The 15,531-nt window shown below is 42.6% G+C and overlaps 3 protein-coding genes across 3 annotated transcripts in view; all 3 read left to right on the top strand.

Moving 5' to 3' along the window:
* The window catches only part of kcnb2b (potassium voltage-gated channel subfamily B member 2b), a 45,491-nt gene extending 42,463 nt beyond the window's left edge, over positions 1-3,028 (top strand). The window contains exon 2 of the mRNA XM_062985616.1: positions 755-3,028. Within this exon, the coding sequence (XP_062841686.1) occupies positions 755-2,893 (2,139 nt within the window). The 3' untranslated portion in view covers positions 2,894-3,028. The remainder of the gene's footprint in view (positions 1-754) is intronic.
* A 4,797-nt stretch (positions 3,029-7,825) lies between these two features.
* terf1 (telomeric repeat binding factor (NIMA-interacting) 1) lies at positions 7,826-11,766 on the top strand. Its single transcript, XM_062985620.1, has 10 exons — positions 7,826-8,120; positions 9,234-9,329; positions 9,492-9,619; positions 9,747-9,833; positions 9,914-10,063; positions 10,174-10,283; positions 10,393-10,431; positions 10,749-10,846; positions 11,134-11,207; positions 11,310-11,766. Exons 1-10 carry the CDS (start codon positions 7,928-7,930, stop codon positions 11,466-11,468), a joined length of 1,134 nt encoding a protein of 377 aa, XP_062841690.1. The 5' UTR covers positions 7,826-7,927; the 3' UTR covers positions 11,469-11,766.
* Positions 11,767-13,810: 2,044 nt separating this feature from the next.
* Positions 13,811-15,001, top strand: LOC134301251 (transcription factor 21). The gene is made up of 2 exons (XM_062985873.1): positions 13,811-14,240; positions 14,856-15,001. The coding sequence occupies exons 1-2, from the start codon at positions 13,854-13,856 to the stop codon at positions 14,934-14,936; spliced, it is 468 nt and encodes a 155-aa protein (XP_062841943.1). The 5' UTR covers positions 13,811-13,853; the 3' UTR covers positions 14,937-15,001.
* Positions 15,002-15,531: the final 530 nt, after the last annotated feature.

Here is a 15,531-nt window from a genome sequence, read left to right as displayed (position 1 = left end):
TACAGTCAGAAATGCTGATGTACTGGGGTCATTAGCTGATGCTAATGCAGCGCTAACTGTGATTTCCTGTAAGCCGTTAGCATCTGTGTGTGTAATGCAGTAATCAGACTGACCGCTACACCCTGATATCACTCATCGCTCAGTGCTTAGCATTAAAACCCACGCTAGCGGTTTTAGAGACAGCAGAACTGACCAGGAGCTTCAGACCAGGTTCCTCAACAGGATCTCAGGAGAGATGTTCCTCCTCAAAAAGTCCTGAGGGTTTGAAAAGTCTGAGAGCAACAACCGCTCACCAGGAAGCTGCGACCATATAAGGAAATTATGCCATGAGGAACAGAATCAAGGGCCCAACACTGGCTACATTGCATGGCAGAGCTGAGATTTGAACCCTCAACCTTTCGGTTGACAGCCCAAAGCTCCACCCACTCGACTCCCACCGTCCCTTAACAGTTCAGGTACAGAAGATAGAAGAGCTCGGGTTCGGTTCCTCCGGGAAACACTGGACAGGGAGCCAATCACATGGCAGGGATTCGAACCCTCCTCGCATTCCTGAAACATCCAACACTCACACAAACAGAGAAGAGCTGTGATGTATTTTATGTCATATTTCTGACCACCCGTCCGACCCCCTCCCCCTCAGACACGGCCTATGGTGTGTCCGGTGCCCGCCCGGGCCGGTGGCACCCGGGTATAATAAATAACCCCAGTAATAAAGTATAAATAATTGAATGTTTGCTTCTGTGTGTGTCTGCAGATCCTGGCAATCATCTCCATCCTGTTCATCATCCTGTCCACCATCGCCCTGTCCCTCAACACCCTACCTGAGCTGCAGGTGCTGGACGAGTACGGGCATCCCAACGATAACCCTCAGCTGGCACACATCGAGGCCATCTGCATCGCCTGGTTCACCATGGAGTACCTGCTGCGCTTCCTGTCCTCGCCCAACAAGTGGAAGTTCTTCAAGGGTCCCCTGAACGTCATCGACCTGCTGGCCATCCTGCCCTACTACATCACCATCTTCCTCACCGAGTCCAACAAGAGCGTGCTGCAGTTCCAGAACGTCCGGCGCGTGGTCCAGATCTTCCGCATCATGAGGATCCTGAGGATCCTGAAGCTGGCCAGACACTCGACCGGCCTCCAGTCGCTGGGGTTCACGCTCCGGCGGAGCTACAACGAGCTGGGCCTGCTCATACTCTTCCTGGCCATGGGCATCATGATCTTCTCCAGCCTGGTGTTCTTCGCCGAGAAGGACGAGGATGCCACCAAGTTCACCAGCATCCCCGCGTCCTTCTGGTGGGCCACTATCACCATGACGACGGTGGGATACGGAGACATCTATCCGCAGACGCTGCTGGGGAAGATCGTCGGCGGGCTCTGCTGCATCGCCGGCGTCTTGGTCATAGCCTTGCCCATCCCCATCATCGTGAACAACTTCTCCGAGTTCTACAAGGAGCAGAAGCGTCAGGAGAAAGCCATCAAGAGACGAGAAGCTCTAGAGCGGGCGAAGCGGAACGGCAGCATCGTCTCCATGAACCTGAAGGACGCCTTCGCCCGCAGCATGGAGCTCATGGACGTGGTGGTGGAGAAGAGCGAGGAGAACGCCCTGGAGAATCACCTCTCTCCGAACCGCTGGGGGGTCCCGAAGCGCACCTCCTCCGACACCAACCTGCCCGGCGCTAACAAATCGGGCGGCTCGCAGGAGTGCCTGAGAGGAACCCAGCACCTGAACGTCCAGAAACTGGAGGAGTTTTACAATCACATGACCAAAACTCGCTCGCTGTCCGACCTCAACACCAAGCACAGCAGAGCCGAGTCCAGACGAGAGGCGCAGGACGGTCAGTTCGGGGGGGGGGCTCCGCCCGGGGGGAATAAAGTCCGCTGCACGTCCAGCGTGGACAGCTTCGCCAGCTACACCGCCGAATTCACCGAGGTCCATCTGTCGGTTCCTTCTCCCAAATCAACAGATCGACTCTGGCAGAGTTCAACCAGAGACAAGAAGAGCGGGAAACTCACGGACGGGTACCAGAGCCGCCCCCACGGGGGCGAGGAGTTTCACCACGGGTCCAACAATCACCCCCACATGGGAGGTTTAGATAAAGACGATGACGAGAGTCTTCTGGAGAACCCGAGTTTTATTCAAGACGTGGATCAGGAGATCGTATCAGACACTGGTCAGGAAGAAGGGCATCAGTTCGATTCCCTAAATAAAAGCAGAGCAGGTCGGGTCACTTCTGAAGATGATCCATGCTTGGTGGAGAACTCGAGAGATCCAGAGATCCTGTCAGATATCACTCCGCGAGAAAACACACATCACAGAGGCGGCGTGAGGAGCGCAGGCTTCCGAAACGCCGCCACGCCTGCTTTAACGCCGCCGGACTCGTCCCAAATCGACCCGGAGGACAGAAGCCGGTACGGCGGCCACACGCTGTACGACGGAGACGACGAGTACATCATGGAGAACACGAGCTTAATCCCGAACACCAAACCCGACAGAACTAAAGCCCTGTCCCTGCACTTCCTGGAGTTCCCAGCCGAGGGGTTTCTGACGCCCCCCAACACGTCCTCCACCCAGGAGATCAGCAGCACGCTCCTGGAGGACGAGGACTCCCCGCAGGAGGAATGCTCGCCCCTCTTTCCTGATCCGGTGACGCTCCCCAGAGTCGCCCAGGAAGATTTCCTCCAGAGCTCCCCGAAGCTCCCGGGCCAGACGGGCGTCGCCGGGTCTCCAGACCTGGTCCCTTTACCTAAATTTGCACAGAACTGCACTCAGGACGGAGCGAGCGGCGCCACCGAGGGGAGAACGGAGAGCGGACGCAAAGTGGAGAATCACATGTTTACACCAGAGATTCACTTCCTGTCTGACGATGGAAACAAAGCACACACGAGCATGTGAGACGCCGGGGCGCTCGCCGGGGCGGTCACCGGGGTGCTCGCCGGGGCACCGGACGTGTGGAGAGGAGATTTTGCATGGCATGAAAATAAGTCTACAGGAAACAGAAACCCGGTGCGGTCCTGAGCTCGGTGATGATGAGACGTCAGTGCATGGAAAACTAACCGGTGCTTCGTTTACTAAAAGCTCCACTGTACATATAACAGACTGAATTATTGGAACACAGCCGGAGGAACTCAGACGCTGCAGACGAGCGACGTACCGAAACATATCACCACACGGAGACGTAACAAAGATGTCGTTCAAATCAGTGTAGAATTAATTTTACCTGGAGAATAATGAATTCATTTCAGATTTAATGACCAGAAGTTTCATTAATTAAAGCCGTTAGATTTTACTGAATCAGAACAGATTAGATTTGGTTATTAGATGATAAAAATAGCAGCGATGCCCTCATGACGATTAACATAAAAACAAGAGCACAAATTACAGCAGATTTTTAACGTCGGCTTCACCAGACGTGGTTTTTTACTCAGACGCACAACATCAGGACGTTCGGTTCAGAGACACACGGCGGCGGGCGGCTAACATAACGTAACGTAACATCGATATTTATCATTAATATTCAGCCAATATTTATTATAATTTCTGGTCATTAAATCCTGAATTTACTTTAGATTAAATTTTATTGGATTATTAATGAAGAACATCAGGACCAAAAAGCCATAAATACACACAAGCACTATATAAATATAAATATAAATAAATATAAATATAAATATAAATAAATATAAATATAAATGAATATAAATATTCAGCTTTACCTCTGTTTAAAGATCATTAGATCAGTTTGATTTATGGGTTTATAATCGATAAGCTTTTCCACTGACTGATTCCCATCATCTACGTTCCCTAAAGTGTTTAAAATCGGTAACATCTACAACCTTACACAGGATACACAGCCAAAAGTATGTGGACACCCCATTATAGGCTCGGTTAAGATCTAAATCCAGAACTCTGGGCATTAATGTGGAGCTGCGTTTCATTTCATTATCTCATTGATTTTATACACCTGAGGGGTGTCCACATACTTTTCGGACATGTAGAACCTCGTCTTGGTGGTTATGGTACTGGACTAGCTGCTCAGAAGCTCGTCTGGGACTGGGATCAGGATCAGGATGTTTAGGAACGCAGATGGGAACGTGGACGAGGGTTCGGAGGTCAGGACGGAGACGTTCTGCACGGCATCAGTGGAAGAACCTGAACGTTTATCATCACGAGGAGGAGGAGGAGGAGGAGGAGGAAGATCCGAGTCTGTTCTGTCTGATTCTGTCTGAATGTTTCTGGATGTTTGATCTTTGTGTACATTAAGAGGATTTTAGTTTATTTTGTGGAGGATGGAGGGAGTGTGCAATACCTTCTACTGCACGTCTATGCAGGCCAAGTAAACACGGCACTTTATTTACAGTCGGTGTTCAGACGAGTCAAATCCGCGTCTTTTACAGATCAAATAAATAATGGTTGATATTTAAAGCTCAGTGTTATTACAGCTCAGACTCTCAGACTCCTGTTACACTCGACTCCTCCATAAATCTGATCAAACGTCAAAAACGTGAAGCAGCCGTGTGAGTGTGTGTGTGTGAGTGTGTGTGTGAGTGTGTGTGTGTGTGAGTGTGTGTGTGAGTGTGTGTGTGTGAGTGTGTGTGAGTGTGTGTGTGTGTGTGTGTGTGAGTGTGTGTGAGTGTGTGTGTGTGTGAGTGTGTGTGTGTGAGTGTGTGTGTGTGTGAGTGTGTGTGTGTGTGTGTGTGTGAGTGTGTGTGAGTGTGTGTGTGTGTGTGTGTGTGAGTGTGTGTGTGAGTGTGTGTGAGTGTGTGAGTGTGTGTGTGTGTGTGTGAGTGTGTGTGTGAGTGTGTGTGTGTGTGTGTGTGAGTGTGTGTGTGTGTGTGTGTGAGTGTGTGAGTGTGTGAGTGTGTGTGTGTGTGAGTGTGAGTGTGTGTGTGTGTGTGAGTGTGTGTGTGTGTGTGTGTGTGTGTGTGTGTGTGAGTGTGTGTGTGAGTGTGTGTGTGTGTGTGTGAGTGTGTGTGTGTGTGTGTGTGTGAGTGTGTGTGTGTGAGTGTGTGTGTGAGTGTGTGTGTGAGTGTGTGTGTGAGTGTGTGTGAGTGTGTGTGTGTGTGTGTGAGTGTGTGTGTGTGTGTGAGTGTGTGTGTGTGAGTGAGTGTGTGTGTGTGAGTGTGTGTGAGTGTGTGTGTGTGTGTGTGTGTGTGTGAGTGTGTGTGTGAGTGTGTGTGTGAGTGTGTTTGTGTGTGTGTGAGTGTGTGTGTGTGTGAGTGTGTGTGTGTGTGTAAGTGTGTGTGGAGCTGCTTTATCTCGTTTTATTATTTTAATCTTCCCTGAATGAACTCTAATATTAATTCTATTTTTATTAAAATCATTTTATTAAAATCATTTTTTTCTGCTCTAAATCAAGTTCCCCTGTTTATAAACGAGTCGCTTTATTTATGGACAGGTGAGAATCATGTTGTTCATACAGCTGTACAGAAAATCTACTTTTTATAGAATAAATCAGGTGTTTTAGTGAGATAAATAAAGAGTCAAAATATAACCAGGTCTCAGGTTTTCTACCAAACACACGTCACCTGTATCGTTCATGTTCATCCGTCTGTCATAATCATTCATATTTATACATACGTGTATAATACTTCCATTAGAGCACAAATATACGGACGCCCCCATAAATCACACATTACAGCATCTATTCTGTAACCCTGGTGTGTGAGGGTGAGGGATCTGTGATCTGTTAGATGTTCGGCTGATGGAGGTTCCTCACAGTTTACGTGTTGATCAAATCAGAATAACCTGACCTGAGGAACTTTGATCAGGACCAGATCGTTATGATCAGATGACTAGGCTGAAATCTCAAACAGCGAGGGGTGTTACAGTCAGTCGTGGTATATACCCCCGAGCCACGGTGGTCTGACGAGGGTGAATTAAAACTAGGGTGTGGTGCACTTTAATGTTATGCATTTTGCCCTGTTTCTGATTTAGTCATTTCCAGTTCCTCATTGTACTGGTGAGCACAGAACACTGGACACTGGTGGATCACACTACACTCTCTGTATTCCTCCACCACCCCTACTGAAACCTCTACCAGCCAGTAGGAGGCGCTGTTGCAGTGGTTAGAATGGGATTAAGCAGCCGGCCCTCCCTTCATTACACAAGGCCGATGTTACACAATGTCTGTAGAGCGACCAATCAGGGCGGGGGCAAAACTTCCAAAATCTGAGAGACGAAGGAGGGTTTCAATCGATCTCACCAATATTCATCACATTCATTTCATTTCCTTTTTGATTTTATTGACACGTTTGCACCTTTAACTGTTTAAACTAAATCTGAAGTGAAACTTTCACCATGAAGCTCTTCAGATGTTTTGATCCCATTTTATAAAAGAAATCTTGAGGCAGCAGATAAACGGGATCTGTACGCTAATGCCAATGCATGTTTTACATCGTATCGATATTTATTTATTACAACATTTACATCATATTATCATATAAATCATTTTCATAAATCTGTGCTTTTTTTTTATAAGAAATGTTAGCATGTGATGAGCGGCCGATCTCTCCCTGCTACACCGGGGTGTTTTTGGGTTTAATCTCATTTCTGTGCTTCTGTCTGATCGTTGTTGATCGTTTGTCATTTATTTGTAGACGAGCTGTTTCAGGTTCGATTGCTGCTTCCATTTTGGTTTTTTGTTTCTGGTTTTGCACATACCAGCATGTTGGATCATCATCACACAGTTATTGTAGGTGTGTGTGTGTGTCGACGTTTCTGTATGTTACAAAGTCTTTCCTTGTTCCGTCTGAATTTAGCATAATATGCAGAATAATGAATAAATACGTGTAGAACTTTACTGTGTTTGTCTTCTGCTTATATATTACATTTATACATTTTGTGTAGTTAATCATTTGCTATTTTCCTTAAAGCTTAAAATAATGTTTTCCACAACATTAAGGTTTTCTCTCTCTAGTTTAGAATTTTGCAGCCTCTCAGATGCACTTGGACCCTGATCAAGAAACCTAATCAAACTAAGCCCAGGTGCTGAGATACAGTTTGGGTCACTTGGTAATGAAAAGAAGAACTACTGTACATTTGGAAACGCAGCACAAACACACGTGGTCCAAATCTGAGCAGGACAATTGTGTCTCCATCTAGTGGATTAAATCAGACATTACACTCATCCGATACATCAATTATAGCATGAATCCAATTAGCTTAATCGGATTACTCATGATTCGAATAATACCTGATCTTAATCCTAATTAAAGTAGAACGTAAGCTTGATGTCTAGCAGTTAAATAATCAGATTACTGCCTGAGTCTGACCATAATCAGATTATTAGTGTTCATGTAAACACAGTGATGCTCAACCTTTTTGTCAGAGCTTCAAGCTTCTCACAGACCCGAAGCATCTCCAAATGCATCTCTAGGATCAATAACCTTTTAGCCATGGAGCTCATTAAACCTCTTATTTCTAATTGCTAACTGCTTCTTTCTGGTCAGGACGGCAGTGGATCAGGAGTCACAATACACCTTAAACAGAGCCACATTTAATCAGTTGCAATGAGGTCTAGAGGTGAGAATCAAACCTAGGTCCATAAATGTGGCATCCACAATGCTTCATAAATTACAGTGATTATGTATTTGTGAAAATGTGTGCACTGAAAATATCCTGCCAGTTAGGATTAAATGAATAATTGAATGTGTGCTGTACCTTTAAAGAAAACTACAAAAGCAGGGGTGAATTTAGTGAGTTTGGATAAGTGTGAACATGAATATTTATATTGGATAATGTTCAATATTAACAGGCTGGAGTCTGAATCGCTGTAGTTACACAACAGCCCAGCAGGTGGCGATAAGTAGTGAAAATAATCCCGATTGAGACAGAGCCGCAGTAGAAGCGCCATGCTTCCGTTTGTTATTGTTGATGGTAGTTTTATTGGGTTTAATTAGACCGTAACTTTGTTTACTTTATTGGTTAATGATAAATAAAGGTTTAATAATGAGTGAAAATCAGGAGGTTATATCGAGCATCACAGGATCCACATTAAACTACAGTGATGTGGAGAAAGTAGCGCGCTGCTGGATCATCGACTTCACCTTCCGCTCACTGTGTCATTACTACCAAGAACAGAATTCACACAAGTTCAGCTCAACTCTGCGCGCTTTTGAGGGTGAAACGATTCAATTAAATCTGTTTATTCCTGTAAAATGTGTCGGTGCAGAGTTCAGGCTGTTCACCTGAAAACGCTGATGCGCGTATATTACATACTGCACGACACAGTGAGAGAGGTTCAGTTCGTGTATCACAGTACCGTAAAGCATGTAATATCCGCGCACAGACAGCTTATAACCGGTGTTCTGTCGATTTGCCCTATCGAAATGTATTCCTGTAGTAAATATTTAAGTTTTATCGATCTATTCTTATTAAAATTATGTCTGTATCTTATTATAAACACATACAGGTAGCACAGTTGATTCATTGACCTGTCTCTCAGACACATATCTCAATTTTGTATTTATTTATTTATTAGGATTTTAACATCATGTTGATTACATTCATGACAGGAACGGTAATTACTCATTACACAAGATTTATCAGTTCACAAGTTTAATATCAAACACAGTCATAGTCAGTCTCCGCCTCACAACAAAGTTCAGAATTTAACAGTAAGATGTATAGAAACTAAACTAAATCATTTATATTAGTTTTCTAAACCGTAATATTAAAAATCCATAATTAATATATGTGTAGATACAGAATGAAGTTCTGGTCATTTTCAAATGTTTTTCCGTTACAGCGTTACAATCGTTTAAATGATTGGTTGGTTGTTTGCTACTAGCCAATCATATTGTAGGAGGCGGGATTAACCTGAAACGGGTGGGAAAATGAATATACGCTGTATATTATTAATACATGTGAGTTATTATTAATATTAATAAGTAGCTCAAATTAAACCCAGTTCTGTAATTAAACTCGAACATGTTGTTAGTTTAGTTTACTATTAATTTATATTGGAATAAATTCTAATTCAAATTCCACACATGAATGAGTGGTTATTACATTGTAGTTATTCACATTAAAATCAGCAGAATTAATTTTATTCAAACTGCTGATTGTTGCTTCTACTGTAAACTGTACAAGAAACTCAGACACATTATTTATTAAATATATTTTAACGTTATGATATATTCTTATACTGATGATGTGATTATTCATCTTTAATTATCTTTCACTCTAAACTGATCCTGGAGGTGTAAATTTAAAACTAATTTTATTTCTCCAGCGATGGTCGACGACGAGATCCAGCTGCAGGAAGATCATCAAGCCAAGAGAACGATCTGCTGTTTCCTTTCCAGAATTATGGATGGCAAAAACCTGGGTAACCTTCATGATTCCATTATCTGATCACACTTGAACAGAATGGTGTTGTGAATTTGGTGCATTACGGTGGGATTTGGTGCGTTTGATTCCAGATGTGCATTATGTCAGGGTGTCCGCGGATCCTTAAAAAGTCTTAAATTTAATTTCCCAATACCTGCAGATACCCTGTATGAGGTGGATAACAGAGTGACCCCCCTGATGTCGGCGCTCTCAGTGTGGGGGTATCTGAAGGAAGCCACGAGTGACGCGGCGCTTCATGAAAATATCAGAAACCTTTTATTTATCCAGGTAAAGATTCTGTGATCTGCAGCTTTAACACTAGATTGTTTACACTGCCCTGAACCACAGACAGTTTACCAAATTCCTCCTAGAGCATGATAATGACGTGTGTGTGTGTGTGTGTGTGTGTGTACAGTGTGTTGGTGTGTGTTTGGAGAAAGGTAATGCTCAGTTAGCAGCACACACACTGCAGTGGTTGGAGAAGGAAGGTTCAGTACCAGAGGTAAAACCTTTTTAATTCCTTTTTACAAATCTTATCTGTATAATTTTTAATTATAATAAAAATAATAAAATAATAAGCAGAAGCTGCAGAGGAAGCTCTCCACCATCGTGTCTAAGAAGGACGTGTACGATCAGCTCCTGACGTCCTTCTCCTACACTCGCCTGCTGGAGAGCGTGAACTCCTTCCTGGACGCTTTTCTCGAGGAACATCCGTCAGATTTTCTATTTAGGGTAATTAAGTTATTACTAATGATTAATATTCAATAACCTTTAATTTAGTTTCTCATCTGATCCTTAAGGTCTGTGTGGTGTATTTATTTTATTTGTATTTATAATCACAGTCGGCGTCCAAAGTGGTCCAGGCTCGTCAGCTGAGAGCAGAACACGCCGATTCAGATCAGAAGTGTGAAGAACCAGAACCGCCGCCCAGTCCACCCCACAGTCCCGAAAAGTGAGAGCAGTTTATTCACTCTAATATAAAATAAATAAAACGCCGCTGTGTGTACAAACGCTGCTTTTATTCTTTATTTATTTATTGTTTTGTGTTTTTACTTCCAAAGGAACGAAAGCAAAATCGTTTCATCAGAGCTCAATATCAGGTGAGTTCCTCACTTACATTCACATTAGAGTCTGGAGTTTAGGTTTACAGTAGATCTTCTGATTCATCTCAGAGTTATGGATGGTAAATCTCCCTCGTTCTGTGGGAACAGCGCCCCCCTGCTGTCTGGCTGAGGTAAGGGAATACAGAGAGCGGGGTCACCAGGGGTCACCAGAGCGCACAGGGGAACTGAGTGTATCTAAATTAAAAAATACCAACAGTGTTTGATCAGTGCAGTATGAGTGAGGGACGTGACCATTTCTGCAGCTTTTCCTCTTCTGTGACTGAATCTTCCTGTTGTTGTGATTTTCCTCTCAGACCCAAGAAGAAACTTCTCAACACTAAAACAGTTCAGCCCTGGAAACCAGAAACGGTGAAGAAAACCCAGTTTGTTCCTCGAGGAGCCTCTAGTTTAAGTAAGAATGGTCCTACTGGTTTAAGCGGACTGGAAGCTCTGGTAAAACAGTTAAATAACAAACCAGAGATGGTGGGGTCAGAACTGGGTGTAAGGAGGAGAACTCGTAGGTGCTGCTGGGAGGTTTGGGGTTGATCACCCCTCAATTGCTTAGACTGTATAATGTCACAGTACTGTAAGTCACTTTGGATAAAAGCGTCTTCTAAATGCTGAAAATGTAAATGATCAGGGGTGAAATTTATTTTGCATTAAACCCTGATCAGAGTTTTTGGTTTTGTGTCTGTACAGAAGTTTCCAGAAGAAGTTTTAAAGTTCCTCCAGTAGAAGAGAGTCGCCCCAACACCAAACACCGCAGCAAGAAGGTGAACATTTACTTTCATTTATTCATGCCAGTAAGAAATGTCAAATAATACAAAGTGAAGATTACTTCTTTTTTTTTTCCTGATTCTCTCATTATTTGGTAGATGTGGACGTGGCAGGAGGATAAACTGCTGAAGGCTGGAGTGAGGAAACACGGTGAGGGGAGGTGGAGGAAGATCCTGGAGGAGTTTGATTTCGGAGGCCGGAACAGCGTGATGCTGAAGGACCGCTGGAGAACCCTGAAGAATAAAGGTGTTTTATAATCGTATAAACGTCTCAGATCTCCAGGATGTGATGATGCATGTTGTGTTTGATTTCTGTAACGATGCTGCAGCATAAACACTTTAATTAGATTTTTGATCTGTTTCTCTACACTGTTCATTTCTTCATTTTATTCTCTGTATCTCACACCTCAGTTTAAACCTCTTTATTGGTTTGAACTATTTAGACCAGCAATTTTTAATTAAAATGTTATTTTTCTATAAGTGAATATAAATGTGTGATTTATTCCCAACAAAACTGATATTTTGTTAAAAAAGTCTGTAAATATTTTCACAATAAACAGGGTTCAAATTACAGTCAAACTTATTATTATTTTGTATTTTTACTTTTGTTGTTATGGGTTGGTTTTTTTTTTTGGGGGGGGGGGGGGGGGGTGTCCTCTAAGGGCTGAAAACTCAGACGTCTCTAATCTCAGGAACCGACGCGCTCGTGACTCTACAAAACCAAACTGGAAACAAACCAGTTCAGAAGCACAGAAACCCTGAACATGCAGCACCTGATCCACTGGTACCAGCTTCACTGGTCTCCCCCCTCACCCCAAATCTCTCCCTCTTGTTCCCACACTGTCCCTCACAGCCCTCCTCAACCCCCATGAACAGGTGCAGTGGATGAGCTCAGTGGGTTCTCATGCTCACAGCTGCAGCACTAAACTAGTGGGAACCCTGGCATTAACACACACCAACACACACACACACACACGTACATGTACACTACACACATATACACACACCACACACACTAAATTATTGGGAACCCTGGCATTAACACACCAACACACATGTACACACACACACACCCCCAACACACACTAAACTAGTGGGAACCCTGGCATCAACACACACACACACACTACACACACACTACACATATACACTTCACTGATATACATTCACAGATTTTGGGGTTTGGAGGTTTGAGCTCAGATGTTTGGCGGTTTGTCACCTTTTGTCCACTGATTTTATTTAAATGTTTAGACGCCACTGAGACTGATTTTGTGTTTCTTTGTCATCGTTTTATCTGTGATGAACACAGTTTTATTGACGTGGTTGAGCTTTTTCAGCTGAATCTCTTCAACTCTGTCCCTCTCTCTCTCTCACACACACACACACTTTTCCTTCCAGTCCTTTCATCCAGAGGAAGGATGACGTGCTGATAGCTGTGTATAATTCTCACCAGTCGTCTGTTTAAATGTTCAAAATGCAGCAGAAACTCGATCGCTCTGTGAAATCACGGCTGGATTACTGACATTTATGACCATTTCACACTTTTATCAACAAACAAAAGAATTACACACAATATTCACATTTAAAAAAATCACTGTTTTATTCAATCAGCAGACAAAAATGTTATAGAGGCCGAAGAAACGTCCTTCTGTCTTTATAACCTGTAATAAGTGATTTCTGTGCTAACAAGCTTGTTGCGCCTCTCCTGTGGAATCTTCTCACGTTCTTCTCCTGAAGAAGCTTCCAGCTTGTTAATGTTTGATGGTTGTTGTATGTACAGGTTGTAACCCAACCTTAGATCCTACAGACCAGCAGGTCTGATATTCTGCAGGGGGTGAACGGCTGCATTGATAAAAGCTCCTGCTCCTGTAAATACATCAGTGTTTGATGTTTCTTTATTTGCTGCATGGTTTAACTGATCCAGCTCTGCAGATGAGTTATTTAATGCAGATGAGTTTCTAATTCAGCTGCATATAATTTGTTGGGATTTTGTATATTAACAGCCTTGTAATCACTGTGGACTGTGTGTTGTGTTTGATATGGATGCATTTCACATTTATTGCTCACTAATCTCAGATCATAATGAGCTGGATGAATATAAAAAGAACGCTTAGAGAGTTTGTGGTTTGGTGTTACGCTAATCTGAAAACATCATGTGAAGCAGCTGTAACTCCTCCTCTATAGATGCCCACTGCAAAATTATGATGTCATGGGGTAAAGGGGGTGTAAAATGTTACCCCCTCACCCCCGGTCTGGTGCTGTTTAAATGGTGTGGATGGAGGAACAGGACAGGATGATATCTGGACTTAAATCTCACTAGACTGGAGGATGTGAGTAGCGCTTCTACATTTAAACATTAGCATCATTTTCTTATTAAAACATTTAACAGTTTAATATTAAATGTTGATTTTCTTTTATTTCTGTGTTTAGGTCTCAGCTGCACCTGAGAAAACTTTAAAGTTTGAATGAAAAGCTTTAAAGTTGATTTGAAGTTTACTTTGATGTTTTTGCTCATAGATGTAATTTATCATCGTTTATTACAGCTGAAATCTATAAATTACAATACTGTGTTATAATTATATTAGTATCTTTATATTTTATATCATTACATAATAATAAGAGAGTAATAACAGAGTAATCGGAATGTCCACCGGGTCTCTGAGTGATGCCGATGACACTCAGGAAACGCTCCTCACTCGTCTCGACTCTCCCTCTGAAGACGACTTCAGTAACGAGGATGGATTTAATTCCAAACCCAAACGATCGACGGGCCGGAACTGTGCCAGGAGCCCAAAAAATGGCCGACAGTCACAGCGCCATGCCGCTAACGCTCGTGAGAGAGGGAGGATGAGGGTTCTAGCTAAAGCGTTCTCACGTCTGAAAACCAGTTTACCGTGGGTCCCCGCCGATACCAAACTGTCCAAACTGGACACACTGAGACTGGCGTCCAGCTACATTAACCACCTGAGAGAGCTACTGCACGAGGACACGTACGAAAAAAACGTTGTGCATCCACACCCGCTAAATCTGGTACGAATTTAGCACACATACATTACAATTACAAATACTGACAATTACCTCTATGAGAAACGTTATTATGGTCAGATCAAATCAAAGAACCTCCATGGAACCAAATCTACCATGGAACGTGAGCTTAGAGGCTCTAAATCGGCATCATAAAGCTTAAAGGCTGTCAGACCTGTTATTGGTGGTTCTTGCATTTTATGTCTTACACAGCATGACAAAGCCACTAGACACCCTACCTATAGTGGTCGGACATTTAGACCGGGACTGTTCTTTTGGTGTATGAAGCCAAAAATACATCATGTTGTTTTGTTAACCCTAGAATGCTGGTTCTTATGCTTTTTTCTGGGCTGCAGGAGTGGGCGAAAGTCTTACGGTCCTCGTAAATGCATTAACATAAAGCATTTATTAGTACAGAAGTGCTGTATGAGAAGCATGTTTTAATGTTTTATTCAGATTTCATGTTTTTAAAAAGTCTAAACTGTCTCACTTTGAAAACAAGACAAAGTGAGGGATCAGTGTTACCAATCTGGCAAACAAACAGTTAACGTTGTGTTTATTTATATATTATAAATCTAAAGTTTTAGTATTTAAACTGATTTTATTCTTGATTTTTTACAGTCGTGGCCGTTTGTGGTTACAGGAAAAGCTGATGAGAATAAAGACGTTTCACCGTTCAGACTGTGTGGAGCTTCAGCATAAACATTCACCTTCCGTCCAGTTACTTCATCTTTTATTACATTATGGCTCATTTTTACAGCCAAAGATTAAACGTTTATAGATTTTGTGTAAATATATAAAAGTAAAATTGTATTTTTTAATGTTTCACGTATACAAACGTTTTAATGTCCACACTTCATGTTTAGTACAATATTGTGTTTCTTGTTAGCTAATGTTTATTTGCAGGCTTTGTTAGATCAAAATAACATTTATTTTTCAATAATTTACATCAGATCTGAGTAAATTCAGTCATTTTAAACAGGACAAAAAAATCTTCACAATAAAACCTGCAAATGATTTGTGTAAAGTTTTATTATTTAGAAAACGTTTCCTAGATCAGACAGAACTGACTAGTATAACAAACATTAGCATCAAGCACGAACACTAAAAACCCAAAATAATATAGTGTTTAAAAATCACTGCACCTCAACCAGAAACAGCTCAAAACTTCTCAAAATGTATCAATTTAATAATTTTAATTACCTTAAAATCAAAACTTATTAATAGGAGAATTGCTAGCTAGCTGCCATTTTAGCTAGGTAGCATTAGCTATAGCTAACTAGCTAGAGGAATTCAG

Source organism: Trichomycterus rosablanca, chromosome 23 (assembly GCF_030014385.1).
Source record: "Trichomycterus rosablanca isolate fTriRos1 chromosome 23, fTriRos1.hap1, whole genome shotgun sequence".
In the NCBI taxonomy this organism is placed as follows: domain Eukaryota; kingdom Metazoa; phylum Chordata; class Actinopteri; order Siluriformes; family Trichomycteridae; genus Trichomycterus; species Trichomycterus rosablanca.
This window is presented reverse-complemented; position numbering and strand designations above follow the sequence as displayed.